The sequence below is a fragment of the Alosa alosa genome, chromosome 1 (genome assembly GCF_017589495.1).
Source record: "Alosa alosa isolate M-15738 ecotype Scorff River chromosome 1, AALO_Geno_1.1, whole genome shotgun sequence".
NCBI lineage: Eukaryota > Metazoa > Chordata > Actinopteri > Clupeiformes > Clupeidae > Alosa > Alosa alosa.
In genome coordinates this window covers 24,664,003-24,675,744 of record NC_063189.1, presented here as the reverse complement: position 1 = coordinate 24,675,744, position 11,742 = coordinate 24,664,003, and the positions used below count along the sequence as shown (strand labels likewise).

At 43.6% G+C, this 11,742-nt stretch overlaps 2 protein-coding genes across 2 annotated transcripts in view; both read left to right on the top strand.

Moving 5' to 3' along the window:
* Positions 1-4,921, top strand: part of chrng (cholinergic receptor, nicotinic, gamma) — a 7,063-nt gene extending 2,142 nt beyond the window's left edge. The window contains exons 3-12 of the mRNA XM_048238644.1: positions 756-800; positions 949-1,070; positions 1,393-1,548; positions 1,671-1,768; positions 2,127-2,327; positions 2,722-2,836; positions 3,173-3,287; positions 3,480-3,714; positions 4,020-4,153; positions 4,395-4,921. Coding sequence (XP_048094601.1) covers positions 756-800; positions 949-1,070; positions 1,393-1,548; positions 1,671-1,768; positions 2,127-2,327; positions 2,722-2,836; positions 3,173-3,287; positions 3,480-3,714; positions 4,020-4,153; positions 4,395-4,562 — 1,389 coding nt within the window. The 3' untranslated portion in view covers positions 4,563-4,921. The remainder of the gene's footprint in view (positions 1-755; positions 801-948; positions 1,071-1,392; positions 1,549-1,670; positions 1,769-2,126; positions 2,328-2,721; positions 2,837-3,172; positions 3,288-3,479; positions 3,715-4,019; positions 4,154-4,394) is intronic.
* An 832-nt stretch (positions 4,922-5,753) lies between these two features.
* LOC125291943 (phospholipid scramblase family member 5) lies at positions 5,754-11,711 on the top strand. The gene is made up of 8 exons (XM_048238961.1): positions 5,754-5,867; positions 6,885-7,295; positions 7,674-7,748; positions 8,139-8,331; positions 9,297-9,408; positions 9,721-9,820; positions 9,990-10,048; positions 11,374-11,711. Exons 2-8 carry the CDS (start codon positions 6,929-6,931, stop codon positions 11,398-11,400), a joined length of 933 nt encoding a protein of 310 aa, XP_048094918.1. The 5' UTR covers positions 5,754-5,867; positions 6,885-6,928; the 3' UTR covers positions 11,401-11,711.
* Positions 11,712-11,742: the final 31 nt, after the last annotated feature.

The window sequence follows — 11,742 nt, the reverse complement described above, 5'->3', positions numbered from 1 at the left end:
ACATTCCTCCTTTTGTTTTCTTTATCATTACACAACTTTTTTTGAAACGTTTTGCTGGTATCAAATTCATGAAATCTATGAAATAGTCAAATTTGTCATTTTCAACATTTTATATGTTGTCTGTGTCCTTTTGGCAGCTAAATATAAGTGTACGAGATTTGTAGATTATTACTGGTACATTCTAGCCTGATGAGCCAGTCCTACATTAAAATGTAGGGTCTGGGCACTCACCGTTCGCAGTGCTCAGTCCGAGGGGCGGGATAATCGGTTGTCTTTCAAATTCAATCTGCACGCAATAGGACGGCGCTATGAGTCCCATGCGTTTCCCACCAGCGGAGCTAGTTGGCTAGTTCAAACTTTTGCCAACTTAATAAAAGCTTAACTCGTGTCACACTGTTCGCCAACAGCAACATTATCTTATTTGTTTTCAAGTAGCAGGGAATTCAAGCCAAACCGTTGCAACTCTGCCATCAATCATTATGTTAAGCCCGCCTAACGACTCTATACACGATTTGATTGGCCTGATAGAAGTTTAATTTTCTGAGCTCACAAGCCAACGGAGAGTTGCTTGACTAGGGTGCGTCTAGATTTCTAGGCTAGGTACATTCTGCTTTTATTCACATTTTACACAACGTCCCAACTTTGGGATTTGGGGTTATAAATATAAAAACAATCCCACAGATGTTGTCTCTGTTATGTGTGCCCTCGCATGTCGGATACCAACTCATCTGAAATTATTACCCATCTGTCTGCAGAATGAAAAAGAGGAGGCACTCACAACAAGTGTCTGGATGGAGATGGTAAATCCACACAGACATGATCAAATATGCATGTAATCACACAGGAACTTCACAATTACAACTGAGTCATTGAAAAGACCAAATAACAGTGATACATTGATTCTCTTATGCAGCTTTGCTACTATAAGTGTTCTGTGTTGTTGTTCAGCAATGGTGTGACTACCGTTTGAGGTGGGATGACAAGCCCCAGTATAAGGTGTATAATAATATCACACGCATGCGCATCCCCTCCAAACACATCTGGCTACCAGACGTCGGCCTTGAGAACAAGTGAGTGTTGTCATGGTGATAATAGAATCTGTCATGTTTTGGTCACACTTATATTATCTATTGTAGTCATTATGCCCAATTGGTCATTGTAACTTATTGTGAGTATAAGATCAAAGTAGTTAAGCCTACCAGAGGGGTCATAAAAGTTATTATATTCATGTCTTTTTTCATTATGTTTTCATTTAATAATCATATTCTATATACAACCTTGACTAAGCCTTGAACATTTTAAAACATTTTTAATCAATGTAACACCTCTATTGCATGGGGAAAGGTCTTTGTTTCACTTGCACACATTCCTGTCACTCACTGGTTTTGGCAGTATTGATGGCCAGTTTGAGGTGGCACTGTACGTCAACGCCCTGATCGACCCAGATGGCTGTGTCACCTGGATACCCCCTGCCATCTACCAGAGCTCCTGCCCCATCCTGGTCCACTACTTCCCTTTTGACTGGCAAAACTGCACCATGGTGTTCAGGTAAAGACACCTGTAAATATTCATCATTAATAAATCAGTTCAACAGTGTGTGAACTGTGAATGGGAAATAGTGTGTTAGGTACTTTAGACTTGACTATGATGACCTCCTACATTCCTCTCAGGTCCCAGACATACAGTGCAAACGAGATCAATCTGGTCCTCATGTTTGAAGACAACATCACAATGGCATGGGTTGAAATTGACCCTCAGGCATTCACAGGTGAGCCAACTCTTCCTCCCTCGCCCCTACATCTCACAGGAGGTTCTATAAACATATATTAATAGCCATATTAATAGCCTTCCTTTGAACATGGACTTCCTTTGAATTTGTCTTCCTCTCATCTTGATTAGCTGAATCTCTGATTTAGCTTTCCCAACCAAGAGCCTTTTAATCTCACTGATCGGGTGATTTCTTTATTCTTGGGATGAGCTTGGGTCTAGGGAGAGGCATTCTTGAATTTCCCCTTGGGGATCAATAAAGTATCTATCTATCTATCTATCTATCTATTCAATTAATTTCATTAAAATTATTAGCACGCTTATTTACCGGTAATAGGAATTCCTCTTCATGTGGTTAGAGAATGGCGAGTGGGTGATAAAACACAGACCGGCGAAGAAGATTGTGAACGAGCGCACCAGCCCAGACGAGCTGGACTACCAGGAGCTGGTCTTCTTCCTGGTCATCCAGAGGAAGCCGCTCTTCTATATCATCAACATCATCGTGCCCTGTGTGCTCTTCTCCTCCCTGGGCCTGCTCGTCTACTTCCTGCCAGCCAAAGGTACAAGGGAAATGGAGTGCTACTTTTCTCTTTGCGTCAACAAAATCAGTGTGAAGTCGAACTTTTTTCAGTTTTGGGGACATACTTCATGAATATGAATATTCAATTGGGGTGGGGAAAATGTCCTATCTCCTATGAGGAAAAAATAGCGAAAACTATCCTATGCATATGTTTACTATGTAACAACAATTATGCTTGCTAGTCATTGCAAATAATGAGGCTGTGTAGGCTATCCCAGATTATTTTTTTTCTACATACTGTACATTCAACCACTGATGTCACTAAAACTGAAAATGTTTTATTCATTGTGTTGGTGATGGCTTTGTTGATGTTTTGAGTGCCAGTGATTGATATGTCATGAGTTTGCCTTTGGTTTGGCTTTGGTTGTGTGTAGCTGGAGGTCAGAAGTGTACCATGTCCATCGCCATCCTCCTGGCACAGACTGTGTTCCTCTTCCTAATCGCCAAGAAAGTTCCGGAAACGTCCAAAGCAGTGCCTCTCATCGGAAAGTGAGACTAGCCAAAAACTTTTTTATAACTATTTTTTGATTGTCAAGCACACTCACACACAACAACATTTTTAATGGACTTCTGGTACTAAGAGACACGGTGTTGTGTTCTATTCAAGAACACTGTTCAAAGTGTTCTTGAATAGTGAAATTGTATAGTCTTGAACACCAATATGTGTTTCCCTTCCTTTTGAGCCATTTCTTAATTATATTTTCAGACGGCACATTGTATGGGCTCTCACAAACCACAAACTTGAATTTCAACAGATGGATAATGGATATTTACTCTGATAGATACCATCATAATAAGATCAGCGTGTGGCTCCTGTTTCATCAGGTACTTGATGTTTGTGATGGTGGTCACAACTATTGTGGTGATGAATGCAGTGGTGGTGCTCAATGTCTCCCTGAGGACCCCCAACACACACAGCATGAGTAATAAAGTCAGAAAGGTATACCGACAACTGTTGCTTATGCAGCGTAAAACTCATACAAACTTGAATTTCCTTTGCAACCTTATGGAAGATATGATAATAGTTTATATAGTATGAGTATATTTATGGACAGTCAAAAAACAGGTAACATTAACCCAAGTATTACTTAATGTGGTTGTGTTCAGAATCATCCATGTCTCTGATTCACAGGTACTTCTGAACATCCTGCCTCGACTGTTGAGGATGCACATGCAGCCGTTGGACCCCAAAGATGACCGCTGCAGCAGAGGAGAGAACGGCTCTCCGTTTGCGCGGCGCCGCCGAAGCTCGGTGGGTCTGATAGCCAAGGCGGACGAGTACATGCACAGGACGGCACGATCCGAGCTCATGTTCACCAGGCTGAAGGAGAGAGATGGCCTGATGGCTACTGCACTGCAGAAGATCCGTAAGTGTGTGTGTGTGTGAGTGTGTGTGTGTGTGTGTGCGTGTGTGTGTGTGTGTAACTGAAGAAGAGAGACAGACTGATTGCTATAGCCACCAGAAGGTCCATAAGAATATTCGTGTGTGGGGGACAAGATTCAGAAACGGTCTGGTTCACTTATAGAAAATAGTTTTGTTTAATTCTGCCTCATTTCTCATCTCTTTTGGAGAATGAAAAATCCTAATCCAGTTCAACACAGACTTCATCATGGCCTCGTAAAGTACCCAGTGGGGTTAAATATTTTCTGCATTTTGACCTCTGACCCCCAGAGAATGGTCTGGAGGAGGGGACAGAGCAGGAGATTGGGGCAAGCTTGGCCAAGGCCTCGGCAGATGTCCAGCAGTGTGTGGCAGCCTGCAAACACATCACAGAGAGCGCTAGGCAACAGAGCGACTTCCAGAACGTAAGTCACGGACGCAAAACACACACACACATAATGGCAGCCTGTCCCACTTGATAAATCACCTCAAGCAATCATGAGGAATGCTGTTGCATGCCTAGCATTAGTATAGCATAGTATAGCATATCAGAGCATATCAAAGCATAACATAGGATGCCATTGTAAACAATAAAGTATTATTATATAATCATCATTGTGTGTTTTGGGGGGGATTGTAAAGCATCTTCATACATCTTTCCAACAGGAGAATGAGGAGTGGTTTCTGGCCGCTCGAGTGATTGACAGGGTGTGCTTCTTCGCCATGGCGATGCTCTTCATTTTTGGCACGATCGGCATCTTCCTGATGGGTCACTTTAATCGCGCTCCCTTAACCCCTTTTCCCGGAGACCCCAAGAAGTACCTGCCCGAGTAGGAGAGAAAGTAGAGGCTCAAACAATGGAGGCGTTTACTTACTTGCTTGCTTACTCACCCTTGTGCTTCAAGACCTTGGGTGGCAGTGGCATATTTGTTTGGGTGCCATGGGTCAACACAAGGCAAGAGTGGACACAGCAGCAGCACCACTGCTTCAGAGAGAGGCCATGTTGCTCCATGGAGTGAGTCAGTGTGAACACACATGGAGAGGCTGAAGAACAGAGAGAAATAAACAATGTTGAACAATGTGATATTTTCAGACCATACTTCAGTGGCTGGCATTGCATTCTGCAGAAATGTCATTTTATACAGTGTTTTTTTTAAAATCATATACTGTATGTAATATTGTGGAAAATATTTGGCTCATTCTGATCCTTTTTTTTCTAAGTATGTGTGGATAATGCATACTCTTTGTATTTTCTTTTCAATAAAAGATTGAAATTGTTGACATCATTTGACAATAGTAAATGTTACTTTACAGTTACCCTGTAATATGTCTACTGTCATGACCTCTCAGCACTGTAGTGGTTATACTGAAGCAATGCTGTGATGTTTCTCACCAAGAGATTATGAGTATAGGCTTCGCAGCCTTTCTTCCAGGCACAGTGCACCAGTGCACAGTGTGAATGGTGATTAAGACCACGTTTACGAACGTAAAGGGGACGTCATACATATCAAAGGAGAGATTTATGGTACACTAAGTACCTCTTTAGCCAATCGCCTCTTTCGTTTGGGAAAGCCGCCTTTGTGTCCTTAAATTGAACCGACACTTCCAGTAACTAAGATGCTCCCCACCCCCTTATGATCTCATCTCTGTTGGGGGTAGGAATGGGCTGGAAAGGGGGGGTTGAGGAGAGGAGAGATTAGGGGTTAGACTACTCTGTTGTGTGTCTCCCCCCGCTAAGATCCTCTCCTTCAAGAAGACTCTCAATTACATGGGTGAGTGGGACCTTTCTGGGGCAACAATGGGCAGATCCGGCTGGTTGGGATGGAAACGAGAGGGATGACACTGAGCCAGAATGTGTGTGTTTGTGTCTGTGTGTGTTGGGGGTGGGGGGGGGATAACCGCTTAGACCAAACCTCCAAACACATCCCCCGCAGAAGGTACACACACACACACACACACACACACACATACAGGCACTGCCTTTACAAGAGAGGGCCCTGCCCACCCCACTCACAAAGGCTCAGAGGACAGCTCAGTAAATCTCCTCTGCACCCTCACCACAGAGCCTCCGAGTTTGCCCGCTTCCTGGACATATCTTCTAATGTTTGGAACAACAATCCTGCATTCCAACTAAAAATGGTAAGTGCCGATAACAACACATCTACGTCAGTGTATTTGGTGGGCAAGTGAATATGTTTGTATAGGCAGCCATGGTGTGTAGAAGGGGTTGTCTCTGTCCGAGGTCAGAGAGGTATAACGATGGTCAAACATGGCAGACGGGTGGCACTGACTGCGTCGGTCGTTCTCCTCAACGACGCTGGAAACTGGCTGAGGCTTCAGGGAAGTCTCACTGCCATCAATCACTGTGTACAATTAGCACATTTACTCTCGTTCAATGGAGCCCAAGTCATTTATTAACGCGGACTGTCCTCTTTTATTTCTACTGCTCTATCAAGCCTGATTTCCAAGTTGATATGTGTAATAAGCTTTCATGTGATGGGCATCGGTGGTAGCCAATTGGGGGAAAAAAGATTTATAATGTGAAAGGGTTACTTCAGTTGCCAGATAGGACTGTTCAGTGGACAACAATTCCACCAATGCATTTCAGTTGCATCCTATTGGTCATTATTGCCTCTGGTAGCATGTAGCCTGTATTGTAGAATTGTATATTTTCCAGATAAGTATAATTATATAAGCATATACACTCTTTTGATCACGTAAGGTAAATTTGGTCTCTGTATTTATCCCAATTTGTGAATTAGTGAAACACACTCAGCACACAGTGAAGTGAAGCACACACTAATCCCGACTCTGTGAGCTGCCTGTTACAGCGGCGCTCGGGGAGCAGTGAGGGGTTAGGTGCCTTGCTCAAGGGCACTTCAGCCGTTCCTACTGGTCGGGGTTCAAACCGGCAGCCCTCCAGTTACAAGTCTGAAGCGCTAACCAGTAGGCCACGTCTGCCCCAGCTCAGCTGCAGTGGTTCTCAGATCTCTTTCTGGTGCCCTGTTGCCCTGTTGTACTACTAGCAGAAGACCATTTCGCTGAACACTTAAAATATGAAAAGATTTTTTTTAATCGCTATTATCGCTATTTTATTGGTTGTTACTGTTTCACTCACTCACTGACTCACTCACTCACTCACTCCCTGTGTAACAGTAATGATGCTACGGCCTCCTCCTGCTCTGAAGCTGTAGTAGACAATGTCAGCCGTCACTGACCAACCACACCCGTTCGGAGGGCTGGAGAGAGAGAAGCACATCCGCATGGTGTACCATGCCTTCCACAGATGCTGGGGAGGCCGCGCTGATGTGCAGGGCTCGACCACCTCTCTCTGCCCAGAGATGGGAGCCCTCCCTGGGCCCGCGGAGCCTGAGAGCCAGGCGATAGTGCTCCACCAGGGAGAGCAGGGTCCGAGCGGGGTGGCCGGGCCCAGAGCGGGAGCGTCGGGTTTGGAGATGGACATCCTGGAGAGGAGGGACTGCTGGCAGGAGCCAGGCACAGCCAGGGGTCTCACTGCTCTCAGAGCGGTCAGTCAACTGCACATCACAACCAAACCAGAAGCAAGAGGTGAGGCCATCTCTGAGACTGATACTACTGGACAGCCACAGTTGAAGTGGAGGGACGGGGATATTTTGCACACTGTGGAATCAAAGAGATGTGGATTGAGCTTCATAAACAATATTATTGGTTTATCACTGGACAGACAGTTCAACCCTGAGGGATAGAAGTATTTGTTTTATTTCATCTGTTGCTGCTGATAGAAATATTGGTTTAATTTAAGCTGTTATTGATTACTTGAATAAATAATATTAGTATAGTATAGTGGAAAGGATAGAAAAGGATAGAAATATTGGTTTCATTTTATCTGTCACTATTTGGGATTTAGTGTCAATTCTCAACAAAGGAATTTTAGTGTCCATTCCTGACAAAGTCAATGTTTACCAGGTCCACAGTGTGTCCCGCGAAGAATCTACAATATTGCCAATGACAACAAAGATCAAGTCTTTGTGGTGGTTGAAGGTAAAAAAGCTGTCAGACATTGATTAATTCTGTGATGCACACACACACACACACACACACACACACACACACACACACACAGATAGACACAGATAGACACACACATCACACACACACACACAGAGAGAGAGAGAGAGAGAGAGAGAGAGAGAGAGAGAGAGAGAGAGACACACACACAAACACAAACAATATAACAATTTTAAAATACATTACCTATTTTACCTTTTCAAAATGTAGGAGCCTATTTTTACTGTACATTATACATTTTGTATTTATACATACAAATTAATGGACATTTAATTCAGTATTCATTGCATTGTAATGCTGTGGGATGATGATGTCTCTCTCCCTCTCTCTCCCTCTCCCTCTCTCTCTCTCTCTCTCCCTCAGAGAGCTCCTGTGTGTGTCTGCAGTGCTGTGGTCCAGCGCGCTCCTGTTCCCTGCAGGGCTTTGACCGGCTGGCCCAGCAGGCCTTCCATTTTGAGCGGCCGCTGCGGGCCGACACGTGCTGCCTCGGCTGCTGCCTGATGGAAATGAGGGCCTACTCGGCAGAGAGGCAGCTCATCGGTACCGTGCACCAGAGGTAGGCCGCCCTCCACTGACCACGGGTCTCGTCAGATAGAAGAGAGTAAACAAAGTGTTCCTCTCCTCAAGGACACAGTGTGTGGACATGTTAACAGGAAGTCACATACACCACATAGTCTCTTTGTATGTGTGTGTATGTGTGTGTTTTTGTATGTATTTGTGCAGAAATGTGCAACCATGCGTTAATGGACCGTGTGTCTATGCAATGTACAATGCTATGCAGTGCAGTACAGTACAGTACAGTGCAGCACAGAGCAGCATTTGTGTCTGTCTCTTTAGATGGGGACATTTGAGGTCTTAGGGCCTCCGCTCTCTTCCCCTCCCGCCTTCCTCTCATTACGTCAGACTGTCCACGCCAGTGATTCTCCCTTTAAAACACTCGTTATGGGCCAGGCAACACTCCTCCTTTTCTTCTGGTGCCAACTATGTGGCAGGGTCAGATAAGGTCCCCTTTGTGTTGTGATGGTGCTGTGATGGGTGGCAGACCGTTTCCTCAGAATTAAATCAGCCGGCTGGCCACTGGGGGCCATAATTAAATGCTTGGGGCGACATGTTGACAGAATCACAAATGCCACCACAAGTGACCGGTTAATTAGATTCTGCATGCTGATCACTACCGTACAGCTTTAGAACTCAAACAGTATATCTGCTGTCGCTACAACCAACACAATCTTTATTTTAGGGGTCTATTGGTGTATATGAAAATACAGAAAAGCACATAGTTGCTATTTAGTACATATCTAACAACCTTTTAACATGCCTTACTTAATTCCTAGCTACCTGCTAATAAATCATTACCTACTATGACCTAAACTTAACATTAAACGTAATCTTACATGGCTCTGATATTAAATTGAAAATTACATCTATGTATTGTATATTTCCCATTTTTAAATGATTTGGTGGTTGTTCACAATTGCCACAATTGCCATTTGAAATAAAGTCTGACCCCTCTCCTGTCAGATGGAGCATGTTCACACCCTATTTTGAGGTGTGTGATTCGGACGGAAGTCTGGCCGTGAGGATCCAGGGCCCCTGCTGTCCCCTGCGCTGCCTCTCCAACCAAGAGTTTCAGGTGTGGGCTCATCTCAGGTCACTCTCTCATCTCATCTAGCACACACATGCCTTGCACTACGCAGGCCACACTTGTGTGTTAACACATATTTTCCCACCAAATGTCAGAAAGGATGGATGATCAGAGATATCAAGTGAACTGCTCTCATGAGCTGATTGTTTGAGGACTTTCTGTCTGTTATTAGTGCTGTTGTGCAGAAATTATTACCCATTCTGCTCTTCGCTGAAGTTAAAATACTGTTAAAATCAAATTTTCACACTGGAGAAATGACCGATGATTTACTCTCACAACACACACACTGTGTTGCTTCAGGTGGTGTCCACGCTTGGCGAGACGATCGGCAGCATATGGAAGAAATGGCCTGGCTTTAATGAAGAATGTAACATGGACCATGAATATTTCGGACTGGTCGGTGAGTTGGTCATGCCACATCTTTCACAACACTCACCCACAGTTGGCAGCCACTTCTTCATTCTAAGTGTCCTGTTTTCCCCCGTTACACAACACCAGCACGCTCAGTGCCGACTACGCTGTGTAGATGTGTGGCCGGTATCTCATGTCAACCTCCCCTCTGTTCACAGTCCCACAGGAGATGGCTCTGAACACCAAAGTGCTCCTGCTAGCTGCCACCTTCCTGCTGGTAAGTGAACTCTTCACACACCTTGATGGCATTGGAATGTAATGTACAGTATTTTTTTTTTCATTGCTTATGCATGAACGCAGAAACGACTAATTTTGTCAAAACTCTACACACAATTCACACAACCACACACCCCAGATCATTTACAAAATTAAACTCTTAAAGGAACACGCCACCCAAAGTCAGTAGTAATATATGTTCTTACCTTAACTTTCACGAGTTGAGTCATACCTCTCCCGTGTCGGTACGTGCACGAAACATGAAAGAGGTATGACTCAACTCGTGAAAGATAAGGTAAAAACATATTACTGACTTTGGGTGGCGTGTTCCTTTCAGTCAAAACTATACAGTATTTACAAAAACCCTATTTTGTCACTATATAACACGAGTCACTGATCTGATTTTGTATGAACCAGTTACACACTACGGTGTATCATGTGGAGTACCTATGCCACTGCACCCCATTTCTGTTGAGTACTCACCTGTTGCCTTTTACAGTGCTTAGTAATGATTGGACGGTTGACGGTTTAGTTTTACAACATTTCTTTTAAATTATTTTTACACCTGATGCCTTGTTTGATTAATTGGTTTATTGAAAGACAGGCAAAGAAAATAGTAAAGAAGAAACATTACTTGAGATTTCTGTGTCTAAAGTAGAGGAGTGTGTTAAAGCTGCAGTTGGCAAGATTCTTTTGATGATATTCACTGAAACCGACACTATGCTCCGACAGAACAACTTAAATCAGCCGGTTTTAGAAAAAAACCTGCACTTCTACCTCCACCTAGAGCCTGTTATTTGTTTTGCAAAAATCCACAGCTCCCGGTTCTTCTGGTCCAATCAGAATAGGGCTGTGTGAGATCTGACTGTCAATCACAGTCTGGTGTGCACTGACAAGCACAAACTCATGAGAGGGTGCTCGGTGGTAGTGGGGGAGGGGCATGAGAGTTGTAAACATTCAAAATTTTGATGGCTAAGTCCCCTCAATCTGTCAGACTTGCCAACTGCAGCTTTAAGTGTTTTGCAAAAAGTCTGAGGCTGACCATGTAATTATATTTGTGCAGATCTGGGCTAATGTTTAGGGTTTAAGGTTTTGCTAACTGTAATAGGCCTACTTTAGATTTAGAACCACCTTTAGATAATGCACTGACAATACAAAAGCTATGGGTTGGATTGATAGACAGCACGCATCCTGATGGCAAATTATATCCTACCCATTTAATGGTATGGTCATGTGAAGGACTATGCCAGCTGTGCTCCAAATCAAAAACATCAGGTCTCCAAAAACCAGGTGAAATTATTGTAATGCTTCTGTCTTTCTCTCTAGAATTACATGTTCTTTGAGATGAGCTGAAGGAACTGGAGCAAGTATCTGTACGAGTTCTACATCAGATGTGGACTATGATGATGCTAATACAACACTAGCTCCAGGTTACAGTATGTCTGAAGCAATATGCAATGGATCAGGGTTTATAATGGCATTGTTTAACTGTGGATATTACTGTGAATAGTCATTTATAAAGCTGTATCTATCTCAGTGTCCGTGTCTGGCTGTTCCTTCTATATTCGTTTCTTATAATGTATGTTAAGATGTTGAGCAAAATACTGATGTTACTTTATTCACAAACCTTTAATCGACACGTTCATTAAAAATGAGTGAGTATGCCTCTGAGTATTTCTTTGGTATTTCCTTAGC